This window comes from Xenopus laevis, chromosome 7L (genome assembly GCF_017654675.1).
Source record: "Xenopus laevis strain J_2021 chromosome 7L, Xenopus_laevis_v10.1, whole genome shotgun sequence".
Classification (NCBI taxonomy): domain Eukaryota; kingdom Metazoa; phylum Chordata; class Amphibia; order Anura; family Pipidae; genus Xenopus; species Xenopus laevis.
This window is the reverse complement of record NC_054383.1, coordinates 5976892-6002470: the sequence shown is the minus strand read 5'-3', so window position 1 is coordinate 6002470 and position 25579 is coordinate 5976892. Positions and strand designations below refer to the sequence as shown.

General features: G+C 43.4%; 1 protein-coding gene across 4 annotated transcripts in view; it reads left to right on the top strand.

Moving 5' to 3' along the window:
* The first annotated feature begins 3247 nt into the window (after positions 1-3247).
* Positions 3248-25579, top strand: part of LOC108696039 (beta-citrylglutamate synthase B) — a 30901-nt gene continuing 8569 nt past the window's right edge. The window contains exons 1-4 of one of the 4 annotated variants that reach the window (XM_018225020.2): positions 3248-3538; positions 7484-7574; positions 17447-17557; positions 17649-17868. In XM_018225020.2, the coding sequence (XP_018080509.1) occupies positions 17697-17868 (172 nt within the window). In that variant the 5' untranslated portion in view covers positions 3248-3538; positions 7484-7574; positions 17447-17557; positions 17649-17696. Of the gene's footprint in view, positions 3539-7483; positions 7579-17446; positions 17558-17648; positions 17869-25579 lie in introns of all 4 variants that reach the window. The other 3 variants (XM_018225022.2, XM_041570169.1, XM_018225023.2) reach the window with 3 other exon arrangements.

Genomic DNA, 25579 nt, shown 5'->3' with positions numbered 1-25579 from the left:
GCAAGGGTCAAGTTCAGAATATCAGCAGAGATAAAGAAAGATCTAAAGGACACGGCAATAGGACTTATTATTTATATTCAGCAGCTCTGCAGTTTGCAATTTCAGCCGTTTGGTTGATAGGGTCCAAATTAACCTAGCAACCAGACATTGATATGCAGAGCCGGAACTAGGGGTAGGCAGTAGGCACGTGCCTAGGGCGCAAAGCTGGGCGGGGGGGGGGGGTGCGCCAGGCATGTACCTCTCTGTCGCCTACCCCATGTCCGGTCCCCTCTCTCCCCAACTGCCGCTGGCATTTTCTTCACCTATTGCGCTCCTGCGCATGGTCCATTTTTGTGCATGCACGCAGGAGCTAGTTCCGTTTGCGCGCACGAGAGTGCTCCATTGTGCGCATGCGTGCACAAGGGCCAATAGGGGCGTGTGCGCACGCGAGCGTCAATTCGCCTGCGTGCTCTCAGCCGGGGACAGACAGGCTGCCTAGGCCCGGCGCTGTTAATATGAATTAGACTGGAATATGAACAGGAGAGGGTATGAGTAGAAAGAGGAGTAATAAAAAGCAATAACTATACATTTGTAGCTTTACAGAGCATTTGTTTTTTTTTCCCTCTGAAAAGAGTTGGAAAAGAGGAGAGCCTGGATGCAGATACTTCAGGAATGGAGAATTTGGATTAGAAGTGAATTGTCAGCACAGTATCAAATGCAGAGGAATCTGTTAATAGAGAAAACAGTTGCGCCTCCCCCACGCTGCCAAAATATGTGTATAGCCTGCCTCTAGACATGTATTCCTATCATTCCCCTAAATACAAATTATATACACCCATATTTAAAGGGGTTATTCCCCTTTGACTTAACTTTTAGGGGCAGATTTATCAAGGGTTGAATTTCGAATTTGAAAAAGATCAAATTTTTTTTTTGGCCAAATAGGTCCGATTTCGATTGAATAGGTCCATTTTCAATCTAATTAGAATCGTACGAATCAAAGTTTTCCCAAAAAAAGTTTGATTTTTCAAAGTCCACCAACTGACTCCAGATAGGTTCTAGGCGGTCCCCCACAGGCTAAAACAGCAATTCGGCAGGTTTTATATGGCGAATGGTCGAAGATTAATTTTTAAAGATTAAAACAGACGCATGTAAGCGCCGAACGCAGGAAAAATGCAACATGCTACGTCCCAACCTGCGTTCAGCGCTTACATGCATCTGTGTGAGTATAGCGCCATTGAAAAGAATTCAGTTGTGTCTACTCCTGCGCTCCCCTGCGGCTGAACGGATGAAACCGGAGTGCAGCTTCAAATGCCCGTGAGTAAGGGCCCTAATAAATCAGGAAGACTGAACGATTCCTTAGAATTGGCCATTCTATAGCATATTGAAAATTAAAGGACCAGTAACAAAACATTTTTAAAAAAAAAAATAGTTTCCACTTAAAGAAAAAAAAACACCAAGGCAGTTCATGTGGCTGAACGCATGAAACCGGAACGCAGGGGAGTCCCCGTAAGGGCCCTAAGTTATACAGTGGAACCTCCATTTTATATCCTCTGATTTTTTCCCTCATTTTACATTGTTGTTTTGTGGCCCCACCTATTATATTATTATTATGCATAAGGGCAGGACTAGTCGGATCAATGTAGTTGTTTACGTGCGATTCTCCTTCACTTCCGCTTTCACTAAACCATCCGACACGCATGCGTTTAGTCGCACTGCGACGTGTCGGGTCAAAACACATCATCTAGTCCTGCCTTAATACGTTTCCCTTATTTTATATTTTCCTGGATTTTACACCATTTTGTTCTGGTCCCCTGAAAAATGTAAAAAGTGCGGGTTCTAATTTAGGCATGCACTGAATCCAGGATTCGGCCTTTATTTAGCAGGATTCGGATTCACCCTAATTCATTGTATTATGTGTATAATTGATCTCTAAGTGTAAATACCTGTCACTGATCTAACAGTATACACGCTGTGCCTTTCCAGCTTTCATTTGTATTTTGTCTGATGAAGGGGCCTTGGTGCTCCGAAAGCTTGCAATCTATTTTTATTGTTAGCCACTCACTTCTACAATACTTTTTGTATGTCTGTTTTATTTATTTGTTATTTTTGCATTCAGGAGGAAACTGTTACAAGACTTGCCAATGACCCGACAGCTGCCCAGGTGAGGTTTATTTGCAACAAGAACAGCCCCAGCTCTCAGGTCCCACATCCCTGCTCTGGGTGTCAGTACAGCCCAATATAATCCCAGGAGTTTTGGGATATTCTATAGGTAGAACGAGGGAATCATGGAGAGCCATAGCAAGTGACCCTCACTCACTGGATCACAACTAGAGAATAAGTGGCACAGACCAAGGCAGGAAGGCTAGTGGTGGCCACTGGGAGTCACAATCAGACCTGGCACATAAAATACACAGAGACCCAAACAGGACAGGACTTCTAAATAGGTCTGGCATTTCAATGACCGGCAGGCCCACTATATAGTGACTGTCTACAAGCGACCAATAAACGTGACGCATCGGTTTGGACGCCGACCCCTCCCGACCCACCAGTCCTTACAAAAACATTTGCCTCTGCACAGGTCCCCGGGGCAAAAACAGGTTGGGCCTGCTGGTCTTTGGCTTCTTATAGTGGCCCCTCTGGCATTCGCCACAACTCACAGATGTAGGCCAAATCATGAAATCAACTATATAAATAGAATACAACTCCCAGCAGCACAGGGACATTCTCTACCAGCAACTGGGATGAATTGCAGTCAAAGAAGGTTCTATTGTTGGAAGATCTTCATGTAATAACTAAACTATTCATTAATCTATTCATTATTCGGGGAGCAGATTGGACATAAGGAGACTACAATGAATTCAGCCGCCGCTGCTCCATCACTTGTCGAAACCCCCGACACGTAGTAAGTAACTGCTCTCGGAACATCCTCCCCTCACGACGCCTCCGCTATTTAAAAGCCAGGCCCCTGCTGACATCACCGGAAACCCCTTGGCTTCTCCTCAATGTTGCCAACCGCCCCCCAAGCACGAGCTCGGCCGGCTCCGCCTCATTTCGGGGACCGGGACAGCCTTGACTATAGCTCGTCGTCCAATCAGCGCGCCAGTCTGCGCCGCACCCTCTATCGCTCCTCCTACTTTACCGCGCGCCCCCGTCCGTCCCATTCCTTTCTCCTCCTTTCCCGCCACCCCGCTCCAACCAATGGGAGGTGGCTTAGGCGCCTTTCGACCAATGCGGTGGCGGCGGTTGTAAATACTGGGTGTGGTTTGGTGGACAGCGCGTGCTAGCGTTGCTTCAGTCTGTGTCAGTAAGAGTAGCGTGCGGTCGTGTGTGCGTCGGGCTCCGTGTGCGCAGAGACACCGGTTCTTCTGACTGTCGGCGGCGGCCGGCGCCCCGCCTGTGTCCCATTTCACTAGGGAAGGACACGTTCATCAGCTACACGGTCTCTGCGCTGCGGGGTCGGACTCACTGCTGCATCACGCCACTTCCTGGTGAGTCTATTGTGAGTCCCTGAGGTGCGAGGTGCAAAGAAGCGGGAAGAGAAGCAGGCGGCAGCAAGTGTGTGAGTATGGAGGGGCTTCTGAGGGGAGGAAAGACGGCAAATGCTATAGAGTGAATATTTCTGTGGCTGCCCCCGTGGGTATCTCTCTGAGACGCGTGTGACGCCCCCTACTGTCAGTGTTATGGTTGCCCCTACGTGGGGAGAAAGGCTGCGGCGCATTGCAGTGTGTGAGGACAACGTGAAGCTGAGCCCCATCTCTGGGGTGTCTGTTCTCCCCCCAATATTGGGAGGTAATGGTACAGCCGCCGGTGCACTTGAGGTAATGAGGCAAAGCCCGTTTGCTGAGGTATTTCTACTACGTGTCCCACAGGAAAGCGAAGCGTTCTCATTCCCCAGGGTATTTGCACCAACCCCCCATATGGAGAGAAAGTGGTGCGTTCCCGCAGTGTGTGTGGGGTGAATTCGGGGAAGTCTATCTCAATAAGGGGTTTAACACGAGGCGCATCTTGGTGTATAATTGTACTATCACCCCCCTCCAATGATCTGATAATGGTGTGTCCCTCATTGTATCTGAGGCGACTAAGGGAGTGACCCCAATGTGTGATGTACTTGTCTCTGTATGAGCCGTAGCGCTGCCTCTCGCCCGGCGCCCAGAATGGGATGCTGTAAGTATGTCAGTGGGCCAGCTCCATCAGTCTCCGCTCCACCCCCACTCGCCGCGCACAATGGTACGTTCGCTAGCGCTATGCGATGGATGCGGGGTTGTAACCACACTGAAGGGGGGGGGCAGATAATTTCACCCCTCCCGCGGGGTAAACTCTCCCGCTGTGTAAAGCCGACGTGCGTATTTCCATCTCCGCGGGGCCGTATGTCGAACTGAGCAGGAAAAGGGTGGGTTTTCTACATCCTCCTGCGCTGCGAGTTAGTACGGTCCCCTCCCACGTGTCCTGAGAAAATGCTCCGGTCCTCTGCCCAACGTGTCACTCCTGCTGGGCCCATCGTCATTATTGTGAGTGTGGGGCTGGGCAGTGTCACAGAAGCCAGTGAATGTTTTATTCATAGTGTGAGTCGTGCTGCCTGGTCAGTGCTGCTGCCAGATACTCATTACTGTGTCCTGAGTAAGCCAATGACTTGTTACATTTAACTCATGGTTAAGGATACCAGCCTGGGGCTTATTGGAACACCCATCACTCTCATCTTACTTACAGCTGCCTGTGTGTGCAGAGCTTTGCATTATAATACCAGGGAGTCATGTAGGTTGGACTTGCCTTAGGTTTTGTAAGGGATCTGCTAAGATGACACACAGGTTTTTCCACCTTTTGTGCAAACAAGCTAAAAGCATATGTGACTTACTGAGAATTCTGTGACACAAGCAATGAGAGCAGACTTGAGCATTGGCACTGCTTATCCAGGGCACCAGTCTGGACTGGGAGACAAAATAGGCCCTGGCATTCCATTTATAGAGGCCCAATCAGCTCCCACCAGCCCACTAAATAGTGACTTTCTATGGCAGCCCCTCTGGCATTTGCCAGAAGCCACAGATTGCCAGTCCAGGCCTGCCAGGGCATACCTATTTGTTAGGGATAAATTAAGACATGCTGTATAATGCATACACATATTCTGCTGCCGGTGATGGTGTCTCTTGCTATTTGATAACACTATGAATTCGTGCTGCTCCCTTTCCACATAGAAGCCGATCGACGTCTTATTCTGCACACGTGCAAGCCATGCTTATGAGTTTACAACGTATGCGTGTCCAGGTGCAGAAAGAAACCCTTTGTGTGAATTATGTTAAGATGCACCAGATAATAAAAGAAAAATGTATACAGTGAAAGAGGAATCGTTCTAAGAAAATGCTGGGTTTTTATTGGAGGCTGCTCAATGCTCTGTCAGCTGCTATGGGCGTCGGAACACTTGCCATTACTGCAAACAGCGAGCTCAGTCATGTGGCTGTAGGTGTTTAACCAACGTTGTTCTTATGGCTTTATTTTGGCTACTGCTGTACATCATGTTTTGAGAGGCACAATGACAATTAATCCAAATCTTTTCTGCAGATGTAATGGGGCTGAGCCACGGTGACTTTTCAGTATGTAATGCGCCCTGAGCAAGTTGCAACTGTTTGCAGTGGTACAGTACCCCACCCTTCAGCCGTGAGAGCTAATGCCTACGCTATGAGTAACCTTTCAACACCTAACCATACACAGGACAACATGGCTACTACACCCACCTTTCAATGGCCCCTGTATGTAAGCAAAATGATGGCCTGCCAGTCTACATCTGATTTGTGATTGGTCAGGTCCCTAGCTGTAAAGGTTTCATAAGCTATTTGGGGCAAGAGCCATGTTAGACTGTTCAAGGGGTTCTTCACCTTCCAACACTTTATTTTTTTTTTATGTTTCAGATAGTTCACCAAAGACTTTTTCCAATCACATTCCATTTCTATTTATTATTGTTTTTCTAATCTTCTAATATAAAAGTGTCAGTCTAATTTTTCACCTTTATAAAGTAGCTCTTGAAGGGGTGGTCGGCGACTCTCTAAACTGTTCTAAATTGATACATTTAGCTCATACATTTCTTATGTTTGTCCTTACTGAGCAGAATCCCTGGGTTTTATTTAAGGCAGCTGTTAAAATTGATACAATAGTTGTGAATATTCCAGAGACGTACCTGAGAAATGTATCCACTAAATGTTGCAAATTTGTAACTCTTCAGAATCTGCACCCGAGACAGGAACATCCAACTTTAAACTTAGATTTTGAAAAAAACTAAAAAATGGAAAGCAATTAAGAAAAAGTCTTTCTGGAGAACAATCTGAAAACAACTCAATTGAAAAAGTGTTTGGAATGTGAACAACCCCTTTATGTGGTCTGCATAGGCCCCTGTTGTGATACGGTTGTTGGGCTGGAGCCAAATTATAAGAATTACAACTAGAACTTTAAAGGGCACCCAATATGGCGGTTTCTTTATTTATGTATGACAGACTTCCCCCCTGTCTCTGGAACTTCTAAGTCCTGATCATCTACTGCTAGTCTGGAGCTGCAATGCGCTGTCATCTATTTTTTGCTGTACTGTGGAAGTGGACTGCCCAAGACTGCATGCCTATGCAATAGTGGGCTGAGAGGAGTCATCTATTCATGTTTTACGCAAAGCCAGTTGCATTTTGGAACATCAGCAATTAAATCCCTTGAGGATTGACAGCTCACTCTCCTGCAGCCTTCTCACAAGGGAATAAGGCGTGCTCCTCACTTGAGTGAGATTCATCAAGTAATGTCATGTGTGCCGATGCAATCATCTGTATGATCCTCCATGTGGCTTAATAGAAAGAGATTTAATTGGAGGTGTCCCAGTATCCTGCATTGTGTGAACTATGCTTTTAATCAGTAACAAAAATTCTGTTGAGACCCAGTGTACACATTTTGCACTGTGACCAGGGTAATCATATTTTTTAGGACCACTAGTTTTCTGCTGTTTAAATAGTCATAATATGACCGTTACACATAGGCATTCTCAGGGGACAAATCATGTGCCATAGCTCCCACTCTTGATCGATCCGAATACCTTGTTGTAGATATCAGAAGAGACATCGTGGCTGAGAATCTTATATCCCTGGAGGACTATAGGAGCATAAATCAGACACTTGTGCCCTCATATTTAACTCTTTGGATAAGGGTTTTTCTTTGAAATTCTCTGCCAGTAGACATGCATACATTTGCCGCATGTAGCTCTCTTGATACAGGCAAATTGTGCCTCTGAGAAGCAAGTGGTTGACAGTGAAGATAGGATTCAAGGTTCCTGCATGGAAAAATCTATATTCCAGCAAACGGGTGACACATTTCAGGGTTACGTCAAAGTTAGCAAACAGCTGTTTCATGCTCACCAACTGTACAGATCTAAGGAAATATATATATATATGTATATCTACTTTACAAAGCCTATACTATCCAGATCATGAAGGTAACATTTTTTCTAATTCGAACCATTTCTGTTCTTTCTTATATATTGCAGAGCGTCCTTGTTAATCATCAAAAACTATCTGCATAACCAAACCATACACCTGCTGATTTTACTACTACTACTACAACTACTACAACTCTAAGTAAGTGAGTGACCATCATTACCTGTATAAATTGGCTTATGTGGCTGGGTTACAGATCTTAGTGCTTATGATAACTGTAAAATACTAGAGCTTCCAGCACCACAGGCGACATTTATTAAAAGGGGTGGTGCACCGTTAAGTTATATTTTATGGCTAATTTCAAGCAACTTTTCATTTGGTCTCCATTCTTTATTTTTTATAGTTATGAATTATTTGCCTTCTTCTGACTCTTGCCAGCTTTCAAATGGGGTCACTGACCACCATCTAAAAACAAATGCTCTGTAAGGCTACAAATGTATTGTTATTGCTACTTTTTATTGCTCATCTTTCTATTCAGGCCTCTCCTATTCATGACCAATTGTGAAATGACTGGGGATTGGCAGCTGTGCTCTCGATCTCAATAAGGCACCCCCGCTCCAGGTGTAGGAATTTAGCCAATTAATTAGGAGACGGAGAGAAAGCTTTCTCTCCGTCTCCTAATTAATTGGCCATCTCCTATTCATATTGCAGTCTCTCATGCAAATCAGTGCATGGTTACTAGGGTAACTTGGACCCTAGCAACCAGATTGCTAAAATAGCAGACTGGAGAGCTGCTGAATAAAAAGATAAATAAGTCAAAAACCGCAAATAAAATGAAAACCAATTGCAAATTGTCTCAGAATATCTCTTCATCATACTAACAGTTAATTAAAAGGCGAGAAACCCGTTCATGGTTTCCATTTCATGCCTTGTTTTGGAGTATCCAACAGTGAAATGGAAATCGTATGTATATTCAGTATACATAGACCCTATATTTGTGAGGTCAAGGGGGTTATTGTTCAGGAAAGGGTCCATCCTGGTTCTTTGTGTGAGATTTAATCCCGGATCAGAGCACTTTGCAGCACTTTTGTGTTTACACATTGAGGTACAATTGGTGGTATGTTCTGTGTTTGCATTCTTTAGATGATCCTGGATTGTGTAGTCTAGTTTCCGCCAATGAGTACTCATGTGTGTGACCGCTTTCCCCCTGAATATGTTCTAAAATGTCTGAAAAGATTTGTCACATGGTGCATCATTGTGTTGATGTTGGTATATGTTTTGTCCTGGTGATTCACTTCTGTGAATGATTGTGCAACAGATGAGGAAGGACAAGTCACAATATGTATTTTAAGTCATTTAAATGTGCTTCTATTGCAACGGAACAGGTTTCTTTCATGTTGCAATTTGTTCTAGTTCCCCCAGAGGAACTGCAGTTTCAGCAGAACCCCCATATTTTTTTTTATGTTTTTCAGGGTACTAGGAAAAAAAATTGTAAAATCAAGGAAATGTGTTAAAGTAACTTTTTTCTTCTTTTTTTTTTCCCCCCAAGTACTGAAAGGATATAAGCACAGGAGTCAGTTTTACTTTGAGATACAATATTTAGTGTGTTAATAACAAGGGTTAAACATTGCAGTGTTAATGTTACACTATGGGGGGCGAGTGCAAGTCTCTCTGTCACATACACAACCTAAAGCAATAAGTGATTGGTGCAGGACTGTATAAGGGACACACTCATTGCAATTGACCATTTACAGGCACAACCATGGCACAATATACATCTGGTTAGTATTTTATACCTCTTTATTTCACTAATAACATTCATAGAGGAAAAAAGAATGCTTTTGGGAACATCAGGACAAAATTTTGATGTAAAACCCAGGAAAACATTACTTAAAATCAGGGAAATGCACCCATTGAAATGCATTATAAATTGGTGGGACCACAAATAAAAAATGTAGAATGTGGGAAAACTTAAAATCAGGGGAGTGAAAATCGAGGTTTCACTGTATTTGTCCATGTATTGTTAGTGGGCATCCATTTCTGAAAAGCAAGTAGACCCTGGTTTGTGATAGTAAGTATTGCCACAACCCTAAACACCAGTCGGTTGTTTCGGGCTTTGCATTTTTAACAGGAGTGAAATTCCTCACCATTGCATGAATATCCAGAGTGTGAAATGAGTGTTCTTTGCACAGTGGGCATACTTCACTGCTAAATGCTACATTTACTACATTTGTAGCACAGATACAACTTGCTGTGTTGAACGCAATTGGGTTACTTTAGCTTACACTATTTTAGCCTGTAGCCATCTACAAATGGGTGTATGTAGATGTTTTTATTTTTTTTTGTTGGTGTGATTATGTTCAACTCATTGTTCTGGTCCAATATTGATCTCTGTTAATAGATTTAAAGGATAACTAAACCCAAAAAATGAATATGGCCAAAAATGACATTTTATATACTAAACTTATTGCACCAGCCTTAAGTTTCAGCTTGTTAATAGCAGATCCAGGACTTCAAACTTGTCACAGGGGGTCACCATCTTGGAAAGTGTCTGTGACGTTCACATGCTCAGTGGGCTCTGATTGGCTGTTGAGAAGCTAAGCTTAGGGCTCGTCACTAATTATCCAGCAGAAAATGAGCTTCCCTGGCTGTAATATAAGCTGATGCTACAGGTTTGCTGATTATTAAATTCTGATGCTAATTGCACTGGTTTCTGTGCTGCCATGTAGTAATTATGTGTATTAATTACTAATCAGCCTTATATTGTGACATTTCTATTCTATGTGTACTGTATATTGTGAGTGGCTCCCTAAGCTCAGTAAGTGACAGCAGCACAGAGCATGTGCAGTGAATCAGCAGAAAAGAAGATGGGGAGCTACTGGGGCATCTTTGGAGACACAGATCTTTACTGCTAAAGGGCTGTGGTTGCCTTGGGCTGGTACAGAAGCACAAAACATCATGTACAATATTTCTAGCTACTTCTTTAGTTCTCCTTTAAGGCTATCGGACATCACATCTGCTTTGTCTGCGTTATTTCAGTGTTTTTTAATGCAACCTGGCTAAAAGCTCCAGTACAGATCCTATACCTGTACTTCTATATCTCAGCCTATAAATACACATTTAGAGCATTTTTAATCTGACAGAATTGGAGTTTCAGTTAGTTTACATTATGGTTGATGCAAAGTACCGGTGGGACTCCTTCTTCCATCACATAGTTTCAGCCTTATGTTTTCAATTACTCTAAAATAACACTCATTTTCTAGCATTGATGCATGCAAAGAATGAACAGCAAAAGAAGCCTTTAAACAGGCCAACTGCTTAATCTAACACACCTGCTTGCATGGAATTTCCATAGTTCTCTATGGTTTCCACTCACTGCAATGGGAACTCTTTTTTCTTGGAGTTGCCTGAAAGCGCTGCTAGTTGAATTTAGGCGACAGTTGAAGACCGAGGGCTTCTTGTTTTATTTTAAATGACATGCAGTTATTAAATGTCTGCCAAGCTCATACAGTACCATAGATTTAGTTGTAATATTGCATTTTTTCCTGGACTTTAAGTATCAAATTAATCTACAATCCTATTGGAACAAATTGTTTTGTTTGTGATTGCCTCATTGCCAGATTACTATGGGAACTTTAAACCTAAATTAGCTTTTAAAAAGGTCCCTTAGCATTTTACCTTCCAGGATAAGCAACTTGACATTTACTGGATTTGCTTAGGCAGCGTTCAGCTCTTTAACACTTTGTAGCCTTTGCCCATTTTGCTGCAGATTTTTGTTTGAGTTCAGGGGTTCGTCCCTAATGTACAGTGAGTATAGATCAACACAAATGCCATATCAGTAGTGATGGGTGAATATGACCTGGTTTGCTTTGGCGAAAATCACCCAAATGCATCTATGGCCAGCAATTTTTTCACTTTTAATTTCACTATTAATTCCACGCAAAGCAACATAATTGGTCCTTAAGGAATGCAGATGTACCAAATAGTGTATGTCTGATTTAAAGATTCATATAGGGAAAAATGGATCAGCGCCTTTGGCAACGGAGTCAAACTCACCAGAAACAAAAAAGAAGGGGAGAAAATCGACATGTAGTGTAATATTTTTGGAAATATTCGTTTTACACCAGGTGCTTATGTGAAAAAAATTTTCATTTCTGCTGTTTGTTCCCCTTTTTTTCAAAAATTCCTTTTATTTTAGTCCTCCATTTCGGGGGCTGTGCCTAATATTTAATTTTCAGCATGCATGTGCGTCTTCCACCAACAAATGGTTAAAGAGCCTACTTACAAGACTTTTTCAACCACGTATAGTAGTGTTTTCCTCTCCCTCTACGACAAATTTCTGTGCCTTTCACCAAACAACGGCTAAAGTGCCTACTTACAAAACCTTGGTATATGGCTCGCATGTAGTATTATTTTACGACCCTTTCTTCTTTTCTCAGTTCCTCCAATCAATCCCACATGGAATAGAGACGTGTATTGTGTAATACGTTTTAATATTTAAAAACTTTCATAAAAAATTTGCACTCACATTTTGATCAGGTTTCATAAGCATTTCTATAAAATCAGCTGTCCTTTGCAGGTTGCCCAGGTCTTTCCGGGGTAGGAATAAAAAAGCCGGCTTTTCCTATCCCTCGTGGTTGCGTTCCTGCTGGTCGGCGTCCTGTCCCCTACTGCCTGACGCGTTTCGCTGGTCCAATCCGCTTCCTCAGAGGCATGGGGATATCCGTCGCATAGTTCCCTTAAAAAGTCGATCATCGGGATTAAGGGAACTATGCGACGGATATCCCCATGCCTCTGAGGAAGCTGATTGGACCAGCGAAACGCGTCAGGCAGTAGGGGACAGGACGCTGACCAGCAGGAACGCAACCACGAGGGATAGGAAAAGCCGGCTTTTTTATTCCTACCCCGGAAAGACCTGGGCAACCTGCAAAGGACAGCTGATTTTATAGAAATGCTTATGAAACCTGATCAAAATGTGAGTGCAAATTTTTTATGAAAGTTTTTAAATATTAAAACGTATTACACAATATACGTCTCTATTCCATGTGGGATTGATTGGAGGAACTGAGAAAAGAAGAAAGGGTCGTAAAATAATACTACATGCGAGCCATATACCAAGGTTTTGTAAGTAGGCACTTTAGCCGTTGTTTGGTGAAAGGCACAGAAATTTGTCGTAGAGGGAAAGGAAAACACTACTATACGTGGTTGAAAAATAAAAGTCTTGTAAGTAGGCACTTTAACCATTTGTTGGTGGAAGACGCACATGCATGCTGAAAATTAAATATTAGGCACACAGCAGATGAGCTCTGTCTGTCTAATGGTGTTATCTGTTATCCATTAGTTAACCTGTGCCATATAGCCGTTTTTCAATTTCCGCCATTGCTCCACTGCAGCTTGTTTATATGAACTATAGTAGTGTTTCTAAAGCACACAGATCAGTTTTACCAGTGCAGGGCAAAACGACATGATATTTTCATTACTTTAAAACACTTACATTTTTTGGTTGTACTGTTCCTTTAAGCCATTTGATTTGTAGGGGATAATTAGGTTGCTGATTTTCTGTATAGGTTCCATGATTTTTTTTCTCCATGCATTACAGCCATAAAATAATTGGTCTTTTAATTAAAATCCATAAGCTCTGGTGCTGTTGATGCCTCTTACATTGACCATTTATATGGTCCCAATTTTGCCAAATGGGTTTCAAAAGACCCAAATACATCAGTCATGGATGCTCTGTTGGGCGGGTCCAGTTTCCCTTGATCTGCACCCGATCCTAAACCAGCCTCTCCCAACCTGAACTCAGCCTGGTCCACTCAGTCACCTCTATTTATAGACTCTCGTTCACCCTGAGGTGATGTCACTAAATGGGTGGGGCAAGTATTAGTATAAATTCGGGGGAACTGTAGCCGGCAGTGTGAGGTTGCGGGCGGGTTTGGGTCAAGTGCTCCCTTCTGCTGTCCCTGCCAGTGACCTCACAATGCTGGCCTCTGTACCCTCCGTTTATAGGCTCGCTCCTGCCCCGCCCCTTTAATGCCATCACGGGGCAGGTCTATAAAAAGAGTGCGGATATAGTTACCAGCTTGCACACCCTGGCTCTCCAAATCGTATATTGCCCGGTGCCCGGCCGAGAGGGCTTCGGAAACCCACAAATTTCCTGAACGAATAATTCCACCGGCACACAGGTCTTTAGTTGCAAGCAGGGATAACCCTTGCTATATTTTTATTTGCGTGATGCAACGTTTCGGGGGTGATCCCCTTTTGTCCGGACAAAGGGGATCACCCCAAAACGTTGCATCATGCAAATAAAAATATAGCAAGGGTTATCCACCTGTGTGCCGGTGGAATTATTCGTTCTATAAAGAGTGCGACATATCGAGTTGGGTGCGGTTCGAGGGAAACTCGACCCACATCACGATGGGGGTTGGCAACCCTGCCCAACAGAATCCCGGAAGATTTTTTTTCGTGGTAACCAACCTGACCCGTGGGCTTCAGGCCGGCTCGCACACCACTAAACCCTTGCCTCACTCTGCAACTGACTTTTCCATTTTTTCCATCATGTATAGCAAAGGCAGTAGCAAGCTCTATTGTGCAAGTACCTGTCCCTTTATTTATTAACCTAGTGAAGTGCTGATTGGCTTACCAACTGTCACCTATGTGGGTATTCCAGTAAGACTGTGCACACATTTTAGGGCTGTGTTTACACTTAACATTCAAGTTGAGCACACGCACAACTATTGACGCCCTCCAGACTATAAAACAAAGTAATAACAAAGATATATAGCTTAAAATGTTGCAGATGCACACAAGGAACCAGCAGTCAGATTAGAGGAATTAGTTCACCCATGGGAAGGTAAGAAGAAAGTATGAGTGGTAATTAGATGCTGCTGATGAAACTGAGGGCACAGATGCAAACACAGAGCATTCAAAGTGTGAGGGTTTCGATACAAATTTAGTTCCCTCATTTTGTCAATGCCTGTAATATCCTTTTGACCTGGGAATCTAAGAACTAAAGGCCAAAATAGAATACATGTCTTATATTGAACTTACTGTAACAGCCCAAAGATTTGGCAGACCTATGCCAGTGATGTTCCAGGCGTTCAATCTGAAGTAGCTGCTTTAGACAAATGTAGAGTGGCACTGCACATGCTCAGTGTGCTCTTACTGTTCAACACTAAGTTAGGGTTGATTATTCAGTTCTGACGAAGAAAGTACAGTTTTTATGGAAGTGTGAGGAAGGTGAATCTTAATTACTAATACAGGTATGAGACCTGTTATCTAGAATGTTTCTGACCTGGGATTTTCCGGATAAGGGACCTTTCCGTAATTTGGATCTTCATACCTTAAGGGCAGAGACACATGCTCAGATTGGGGGAGGTTAGTCACCCAGCGACAAATCTCCTCTTGTTCGGGGCGACTATTCTCCCAGAATTGCCGTCCGCCCGCTACAATCTAAATCGGCGGCAAGATGGCAATCCGTGTGTTTCATTTTCTGAAATCGCCCGAAGTTGCCTCACGTGGAAACTTCTGGCGACTTCAGAAAACAAAGTGCTCAGTGTCATCCTGCCGGCAATTTTGATTCTAGCGGGCGGGAGGTAGTTTGGGAGGTTAGTCACCCCGAAGAAGTCGATTTATCGCTGGGTGACTAACTCTCCCCAAATCTGAGCGTATGTCTCTGCCCTTAGGCTAGGGCCACATGGGAAGATTCATGGAGATTGGTCGCCTGGCGACTAATCGCCGTGTCTTTGAGGTGACTAATCTCCCTGAATGGCTTGCTGGTATCTCACACAAGCTAGCGCTAAAGTCGCCTGCGCCTATTCACACACGGCGATACGTTTGAATAGGCGCAGGCGACTTTAGTGCAAGATACCAGCAAGCCATTCAGGGAGATTAGACGCGGCGATTAGTTGCCAGGCGACTAATCTCCCTGAAATCTTCCCATGTGGCCTAGCCCTTAGTCTACTAGAAAATCATGTAAACATGAAATTAACCCAATAGGCTGGTTTTGCTTCCAATAAGGATTAATTATATCTTAGTTGGGATCAAGTACAAGCTACTGTTTTATTATTACACAGAAAAATGTATTTCTTTTAAAATTGGAATTATTTGGATAAAACGGGGTCTGCGGAGATGGCCTTTGTGTAATTTGGAGCATCTCGGATAACTGGTTTCTGGATATACTTATTACTGAGTCAACCCCTAAACTCAGTAAGCAGCTGCAGCATAGAGCATGTTCATGAATCAGCAGAAAAGATGGGGAGCTACTGGGGCATCTGCATGGGCTTTGGTGGCCTTTGGTTGGTATAGAAATCCAAACTGTAAAATGCAGCATTTCTACCCTTTTTTTAATTTATTTATTTATTTTTTTTAGCTTCAATGACGCACAAATGTACAACCAGCAGAGGAAATAAGAATGTTTTGGTAGTTGTTTGTGTGTGTAGTGGGGAAGAGGTTAAGGAAGTGATGTGTGAATGCTGTGCATGTGTTAGGAGGGGCTGATAGATGCTTGCGCTGCAGGACTAATCATTACTATTCTGCAACCTTTTCTGTGCTGCAGAGTAACTGGGCGGAGCCATTAGCATTTCTGTCTCTTCAATTAAGCAAATCCCAGATTTTTCCCCCTCTGCAGTGGGTAACAGGAGTCTGCAGACTAGAGCTGGTTAGACGGTTGTCTGTGTATAAGGAGGGGGTGGTGCAATCCACGTTGTGCCTTTAGGCTGGGGGGGGGTAGGGAGCAGGAAGGGGCCGTCTGTCTTTTGTATAGAGTGTGGTCTTTGTGCTGAAGCCTTGTCTTTGTCTGAAGGGAAATGTGCCAGAATTATACACTAGTCATGTGCCTGAGTGGCTACTGGGGATCTGTAAGGGATTTTCTGCTGCTTTCTCTTAAGATTTGGGAACGATGGATTTGTATCCCTTGTCTGAGAAAGATACTGCCAGTGGGCTTTGTCTTGTGCTTAATTGAGCTGTGGGGGGGGGGCTTGTTTTACCTCTTAGAGGAGGGAGCACATGCAGCCTCTGTTCATCCATTACTGCTTAAGAGTGGGGGTGGCTGCCTTTTTGCATTACACTAAGTCTATTGTCTGCTCGTTGCATCTGTAAGAGCTGGGGGTGTCGAGGAGCAAGGCAGCGTCAGCAGTGTTTGAGAAGGGTAAAGTACCGCGTCAGCAGGGCCGGCCTGCGTCTGAAAGAGGGAGGAGCTTCTCAGTACAGCTCCAGTGTATGAGGATTCTTTGTGTGCCCAAATGTTTTTACTGGGTTTTGTGTTACAAATGTTTTACTTGGTTTCTCCTACCACAATCAGTCTTGTGGCCAGGTACATTTTTAAAAATATGTTCTATCATGACCCTTTTAAGTTTTATAAGGGTCCAGCTTAAAGGCACTGTAACCCCAAAAAATTCAAATGTTTTAAAGCAATGAAAATATCATGTATGTTTCCCTGCACTGGTAAAACTGGGTTGTTTGCTTCAGAAACACTACTATTGTTTATATAAACAAGCTGCTGTGTAGCCATGGGGGCAGCCATTCAAGCAGCTTGTTTATATAAACTATAGTAGTACTTATCTGTGATCTACTGTGTAACCTGTGATTGAATGGCTACACAGCAGCTTGTTTATATAAACGATAGTAGTAGTTATCTGTGATCTACTGTGTAACCTGTGATTGAATGGCTACACAGCAGCTTGTTTATATAAACTATAGTAGTACTTATCTGTTATCTACTGTGTATCCTGTGCTTGAATGGCTGCCCCCATGGCTACACAGCAGCTTGTTTATATAAACTATAGTAGTACTTATCTGTTATCTTCTGTGTATCCTGTGCTTGAATGGCTACCCCCATGGCTACACAGCAGCTTATTTATAAAAACAATAGTAGTGTATCTGAAGCAAACAAACCAGTTTTACCAGTGCATGGCAACACTGTATTATATTTGTATTTTAAATCACTTTCATTTTATTGCTGTTACTGTTCCTTTATTACTAAGGTGAGCCATGGCCACAGCTTTATCATCTACCCATCAATAGGCTTTTTTACCTTCCTACTCTACAGAGAAGTTTCGATTTTGTTTGTGTTGCAGGGTCCTGTAGAAATACACGTGGGCATATAAATGTTTTTGATATATGACTGCCGGAAGTATAGCTCAGAATGTCTTGGTGTTCCTGCAGAATGTTGGCTGTTAAGTCTTCAGGTGAAGTCTTAAGGCAGTCCGTTGCCTATTTTACTGTGCAGTTTTTCGTGCACATTTCTCACTAATCTTTTGATTTGTCTCATTTCTCAAGTATCCATTTAGGGAAGCACCACTTACTCCGCCTTGGTAGTAGACAAAGATGTGCAGTTCCAGCGGCCGCATCTGGTTCCTGACAGACCGCAGAATAAAGGATGACTATCCCCAGCAGGAGATCCTCCGAGCTCTCAAAGCCAAATGTTGTGACGAGGACCTTGATTTCCGAGCACTTCTTATGGACGAGGTGGTGTTGACCGTGGAACAAGGAAACTTGGGTGAGTGAATCTTGCTACGCACCTAATTGCACTTTGAACTGTGGGGAAAAATGCCAACCTCTATGAATGCACACTATGGGGTAGATTTATCAGTGATGTCCGCAGAGTGAAATTCCGCCTCTCTCCATTTCTATGGATTTATCAAAGGGTGATTGTGAAAGTTCACCATTTGATAAATACGCCTTTAAAAATCCCATAGACTTGAATGGGGAGAGGCGGTATTTCACTCTGCGGACTGTGGAGATCTCTAAATTCACTCTTTGACAAATATACTCCAATGCCTCGCATCAGCTTCCCTAGATATCTGCTCACTCGGTACAATGGTGTGTTCAGTTTTCTCTAATCGGCCCTCCTGTCAGTGAAAACGTGTGGTTAATGTCAATCTCATCTTTGGAGGCAGGGCAGAAGAATAAGACTCTTGACCCCTCCCCTGGTATATAAGTTGTGGCTCCACCTCCCATTGCCAGTTCTTTGTCCTGCCTCGGAGGTGAAGGACAGGTTTTATTAGTGTATTACATTCTTTTTCTTATTTTATTATCTGGATCACTTTAATTTTACAGAACAAAGGCACAACACGTAGAGGACACGCAGAGCTGTCCATCAGGTGTGCACAGCAGGCGAACTGCAGAATCTGCCCAGGAAGGGCACAGATTAGGGTACACAGAGCTACCCGCTGCATTCCAGAACTGCTGTTGCAGAGGCAATACATGGCACGCAGGGCTGTCATATGCCACAACCTTTAGGGTACACAGAGCTACCCGCTGCATTCAAGGGTTGATGCTGAGCCTCAGGACAATGAGAGTCCATTCTCCTTGCAGTGCGTTCTGCAGTAAGTGGATTCACCTAAAGATATCCGCCCTGGATGGAACAATGGGCATTCAGAGGTCAGTAATTCCTTCCCTGCTCATATTACGGCAAGTGGAATCCGTGCACACCATGTTGCTGCTTGGCCCAATACCATTCAGCAGCACTTGTATTAGAGTAAATGGTATGCTGAGCTACCTATTACTCCTTATGGCCAACAGTATCTGTGTATTAGAGTAAATGGTATGCTGAGCTACCTATTATTACTCTCTATGACCAACACCAATAAGGTGAGAGTAAAGCAAACTACAGTTTCTTATAATTACTTCATTAACCCAGAGCGACGCTCTGCCTTGACCAAGCGATTTTACAACACATACCCTATTCCAGACAAACAGGGCAAAACAGGAGACAGACCCTCGGGTTGATCCTGCAGTTGCACCCTGATCAAAACAAACTGCTCCCCCAACAGAGGACAGCAGCTTTTACAAACCGCATGGTCATAAAGGTGGAATCAGCTCTCAAAAGAGCCTATTCACTATCAGTAGCAATCCTCTGCCCAGTAACCGCAGCCGCAGGACAGTCAAGTACGGCCAACACTTTGCCAAGGAACTAATGTATCAACCACCTCAATCAGCACAACTTTTAGCTGCAGAGATGAGGAATCTCCATGCTACACTCTATTAACAGATTCAGCTTTACACATAGCTCCACTAATGGCAAAATCCACAGCCAGGACAGTGGTTGCCAAAAGGGCTCTATGCCTACTGCACTGGTCAGGCAACACAGCTTCTCACCATACCAAACAAATTCCAGTTTTCAAACTAGAACAAAATCAAAATTTTAAGAAACCCCCTGTTTGAACCAGATTTCAAAACATATCCTTACAAAGGTGACAGAAGGTTATAGCACATGTCTTCCAATGCGAAAGAAGGGACAACTAGAGCAACATCAAGCGCTACTATAGTGTAGTGACTTGAAGCAATGCTTTGCAACGCAAAGTTAAAAAAAAAAAATCTAACAAAACCCCATGGTCGTTTCCACAGGGATCACAGAGAAATAGACCTCTATGGCAGAAACCAGAAGGCAAGCCAGGAAACCGGTCGCCTCAGAATCCATATTCTCAGGAAGGTTGGCTAATGCAGATACCCCCTCTACTGGTAAACACATGTCATAGCAAGGGGTGCTGCACAACATCCAACTTGGATATAAAATCCCTTCCCAACCCCCCTCCAGAACAATTTGTTTTGGTTTTGCTCTCTCCACTAAGAAGAGAGGCATTACATTGAGCAGTCTTTTCTCTGCTACGGGCAGAAGACATTGCTCCAGTTCCAGAACTTGCAAAGTGCGGGCTCTATTCTACCCTTCTTCTTGTGAGATAGAAAGTAGGCTCTTTCACACCAGTCCTCAACGTCAACAGGTTAAATGGAGTGTTTCCAAACACAAGTTCAACATGGAGTCAGTACGCTCCACCATAGCCTTCAGGGAAGCCGACACTTTCATGACGCCATATGACTGCGGGATGCGTACCTGCACATCCCTATTCATACAAGGTCACAGCCATGCCTGCGATTCAATGTCTTAAGACCAGCATGTCCAGTTTACAGCACTACCTTTTGTAGCCTCTGCACAGCTCCAAGGGTATTACAAAGGTCTTGGCACTAGTTAGGGCACACCTACAATGCACAGAAATTCACATTCTACCATAACTAGACAATTTTCTCCTGAGAGCTTAGTCTGTAACACAGGTGTCAGTCCACACAGAGACCTTTATACAGGTCTTACAACTGCAGTATTAATGTCCAGAGTCTTAAACTGGAAAGCGGACTTCCGCAGTAGACAAAAATAGACCAAAGGGAATGAGCACTACACTGCGAGGTATTCGCACATCTAGTACAAAAGTGGGGCCTACCAGACATAACACAGTACTGCTGGATGAGAAACCAACGCGAGAGCTCCCTCGTACCATCTCTAACCATTCAGTTTCTAAGACTGATTAACTCCAGTCAACAAATAGTTCAATTCACAGATGAAAGTACAGACTAATCACTAGTATTCAGTCTTTTCTCTACAAGACAGAGAATCAGTCGCAGATTACTACAACTACTAAATTATATATTGACCACACTAGAAGTGAGACCTTATACAAGGTCCCACATGAGACTATACGACGCAAATTCCCTCAATGCGGGCACAAAGATCACCAAGATCTTCAGCAGGTCATTTCCATATTTCTACAACCAGAGTGAGATTATCCTGGTGGCCAGTGTGTACTCGTTTGTCCCAGGGCAGAAGCTGGGATCAACCAGTGACAGATAGCTACAACGCCGGCAAGTTCGGATGGGAGTAGGTTACCACACCTTCAAAATACAAGTCTGTCGGGAAACCCTAAAATCACAGCTCTCCAGGCCTCATCCAACAAACTCCAGAGCCGCCCACTACAAGTACAATGCCACAGCAGTGGCTTATGTCAACAAACGGAGGCACGCGGAGCAGTCTAGCTATAAAGATGCACTGGTAATTCCATAGACTTTCAATAAAATGTTTGCATTCCCTCTACTGGCGATTCTACCGAGGATAATTGCCAAGATCACATAGGGGGCCGAACCATTCTGCTTGAAAAAGGGCCTGTGACGCCCGAAACATGTGGTGTGGATAGCAATAAATTGCACATTGTCAGTCATCCTGCATATTGTCCTTTTTGTCCTCCTATTTGAATTTATACATTGGCCGACCAGGCTGCGTTACACTGACTTGGTCTACATGTCACAGTCCAAAACATGGTGACTACCTCTACCAAAGGAAATTCTCACAACCTGGCCATGCTCAAATAGATGGTCTGGTTCAGGAGGCCAAACTGTATCCTAAAAAAAAAAGGGACAGTGATGCTGTAGCCCAAGGGTTTCGTGCCCTTGCAGTGCAAAGGTTGTTTTCACCACAAAAGCATACCACAAGGTATGGTATACAATTCTTGCCTGGTGTTCAGCCAAACACTTACTGTGCACGGACAGTACACCACAGGTACTCACAGTTCTCAGTTTTCGGCCTTATCAGCACTCAACTATTCAGTGGGCACAAGACACCACTATATACCTTTTTACAAGGAGTCGCACTGCAAAGACCACCTTTCGAGACCGTAGTCTCTTGTGAGCTTAGATGGTTGTCACTCCAGGTTGCATTCCTCATAGCCATAACATCCGGGGGTATCAGAAATGACGGTTCTCTCTGGTGAAGAACCATGATTGTTTATGCATCAGGATAAAGTCATCCTCTGAACAGTACCAGTTTTTCTACCAAAGGTCGTAACCAGTTTTCACATTAATCAGGAGTTGGTATTACCATTCCTGTTCCCAATCAGCGAATGATAAAGAAAAACAGTTACACAAACTACATGTAGTAGGAACAATTCGCGTCTATTAAAACGAGCTGCAGCCTTAAGGAAATCACTCTCTGTTGCCACCTTATTCCGCAAATCACAAAGGGCGAGGAGTTTTAAAGAGAACCATTGCTAGATGGTTAGTAGAGACAATCAATTTTGCTTATGAAAACAAAAAAAAAAAAACAAAGCCCTTTCAAGTCAAGGTTCACTCTACTAGAGCACAAAGTACTTCATGGGCCTTACTTGGCTACACCTGAATAAATGTTTTTTCCCCTATACTTTTATAAAGTTTTATAAACCACATTTTTGTTTCATCTTCGGCCGTGGTTGGCCGCAAACTGTTGCAGACTGCGGTGGCACAGTTAAGCCCCCGTGGTTAAAAGACTACACATAACCGTATTCTTCAGTTTTATTGTTGCCATGGTAATACTTGCATTGTTTTATTGCAAACCGTATTCTTCAAGGTGTTGTTGTTGTCTTTGTACTGTTGCATGTTTATTGCATTATACAGTAAACGTAACATTAAGTTGTTATGAAAAGTTTCTATATTACCCACCCTAAATTACGGGACAGCATTTGTAGCAAATAGTCATTGTTCAGCATTATTTACTATTTGGTTGGCCAGCTGAGGCCACCGTTCTCTATATTGATCTAAAGGAGGGCCCACGTGACCCTACAATTACAGTGGGGCTCATTTACACCTGGACAGTAACCCATAGCAACCAATCGGTGATTAGATTTGAGCACTGAAAGCAAGCATCTGATTGGTTGCCATGGGTTACTGCCCAGGTGCAAATTTGTCCACTGTTTATAAATGAGCCCCAGTAAGTTCACCTTCCAAACACTTTGTTCAATTCCATTCTTTTCAAATTGTTCCCCAGAAATAGACTTTCCATTTTTTTATCTTTTTGCCAAAATCTAAGTTTAATGTCTCTGGTGTTTGAGTCTGGCAGCTCAGTAATTCAGGCACAAAATCTTATAATTTTGCAACGTTTAGTTGATCCATTTCTCAGCAGCATCTCTGGAGTATTAGCAACTATTATATCAATTCTAACAGCTGCCTGTAATTCAATTCATGGATTTTGTTCAGCAGGGACAAATAAGCAATGTATCAATTTAAAGTCGTTTACAGGGTCGGCGACCCTCGCAGAGCTGCTTTAGAAGGTGAAAAATGAAACTTTACACTTAAATATTAGAAAAACAGTCACGCATAGAAAATAGAAAGTAACTGGGAAAAGTCTTTCTGGTGATCTATCTGAAACCAACTGAACTGAAAAGTGTTGGAAGGTGAAAAACCCCTTTAAACCTATATATTTACATTGTTATGCTGGCCTGTTCTATGGTCTTTGCCTGCGTTAGGCGCCTCTCCGTTCTGCTTTTCTTCTGGCATAACCAGTGTGTGTGTGTTTTTTCCCCTTTCAAGTCCAGTATGCAACATAACTGCATACTGAATAAGCGCCAGTTTTATGGCAGAGTGGAAAATGCAAGGGAAATCATCACAAGACCAGAGCCTGAACCAGCCCCTCCTCTGTATAAACTTCCCGACAGCTGACTTGTCACGAGAAACCCATGGAGCATTTGCAGCCTTCCTCAAAGAGCAATTAAGCATGTTTTACTTCTGCTCCATTAGGGTTGCAACAGACAAATCTGATCATATACAGACGGCAGCAATATAATCTAGTCGAAAATTGCTGTATGCTGTGTCACAGTGGGTGTTGTTACCATTGTAGAAGTATAATGCTGAGGAAAAAAAATAGTGGGGGGGGTCTAATATTCCAGTACACACACGGCAATGGAGTTCCAGGATCATGCCCCAATCCCCAGGGCACCCTCAAATATTAATTTAGCAAAAATATACCATAAACTGCTAGCTATAAAAAGTAACATTTTTATTATACAGGTATTGGCATATTAAAATAGTACATACTGGGTCATATGGAGTCAGTAAGTACTTTTTTTAATATGCTAATTTAATAAAAAAAATTATACTTTTTAAAACTAGCCGTTTACAAGATATTTTTGCCAAATGAATATTAGAAGTATAGAGGTGCTGTATCCACAAATGTGGTCCGTTTTGCGTAGACTATGGCCCCAGCATGCAGCATGGGGCAGATAAGATTAAGACTAAGAATCTAGCATTAAATCCATCAGCAATATGATATCCGAACCTCTAAAGGAAGACCCAGCGGTGTGGTGGCTGTGCAGAATTAAAGGAGAAGGAAACCCTGTAGAAAAAAAAACCCTGTACCCCCACCCTCCTCCCCCAGGCTAACTGCTCCCCGGGGAAATGTCTCATACTTTATACTTACCCCTCATTGCAGATTCTGGCAGCGGACTTCACAGCATCCATTTTAGAGGTCCTCGGTAAGCTGACTGGCCAGTCAGCTTTCCGAGGACCTGGAAAATGGATGCTGTGAAGTCCGCTGCCAGAATTTGCAATGAGGGTTAAGTATAAAGTATGAGACCTTTCCCCGGTGGGGCAGTTAGCCTAGGGGGAGGGGGTCTACATGGGCTGGGAGGTACGGGGTTTTTTTCTACAGGGTTTTCTTCTCCTTTAAGGGTGGTGTCCATTTCTTGAAATGGAGCAGAGGGCAAAAAAAGGACCTTGCAATTTTAATGTGGAATCTTAGATTAGCACTAATTATGACTGCGTCGGCAGCCATAGTCTTCATTAAACAATTCTGTATATATTTGTATGTTAACTATCTTTCTCAGACAGAAATTAAATGAGTAATCCATCGTACAACAAAAAACTGTTAAAGCAGGTATTAGGTTCACTGTTTCTGGCTGCGTCAGCAATTTCCTTAAGCTCCTCTATCACCTTTTTACTCCTTCTCCTTCTTTTTGCCCACTCAGGGATTTTCTCTATTCTGGAAGCTCAGTCCAAAATCAGTATTCTGATCACTGTCTCGGTATAATAGTCTGCTGTCGTTACTCCCCTCAGCAGAAGCCATCCAGTAGCTGCAATGCGGCAGCTGTAAAACTGCCAGTGAGAGTGGGGAGGAGTCATTGAGGAAGCGCTGTCCTCTGCTACTGACACAGCATCTTGCTGCTCATATTCCCGTCATCAGTCTTCTTCCCTTAGACTTCAGCTTTCATCCACCTCTCCAATGACAACCTGAAGGCAGCCTTTAGTAACTGTAATTAACTGTTTTCCACTAAGATTTTACACCAGTACTGGGGTTTCAGTTATGTCTTTTTTGATTACTGAAGGTCAGAAGTCAGTGCACAGCACTCCATTGCCTGTCCCCTTGTGATGGGGCTGCTTCTGTTTCACAGCTTTATGGCCGTAGAGAGGCATCCCATTATACGAACGTTGGCAAATCTGCCCTTTTGCTGACAATGTAAATACCGTTACCCTATTTTCTTTCAAAGAGATCATTTCCCTTAGACCCTGCATGGCATAGACTGCGAGACTCATTGTCTGCAATAAATAAACATGCATAGGACCTCTGGCTGCAGAATTAACTTCTGATTCTTCCTAGGAAATGACCAGCTTGGATTGCTGTATGTTCAGCTCCACAATGT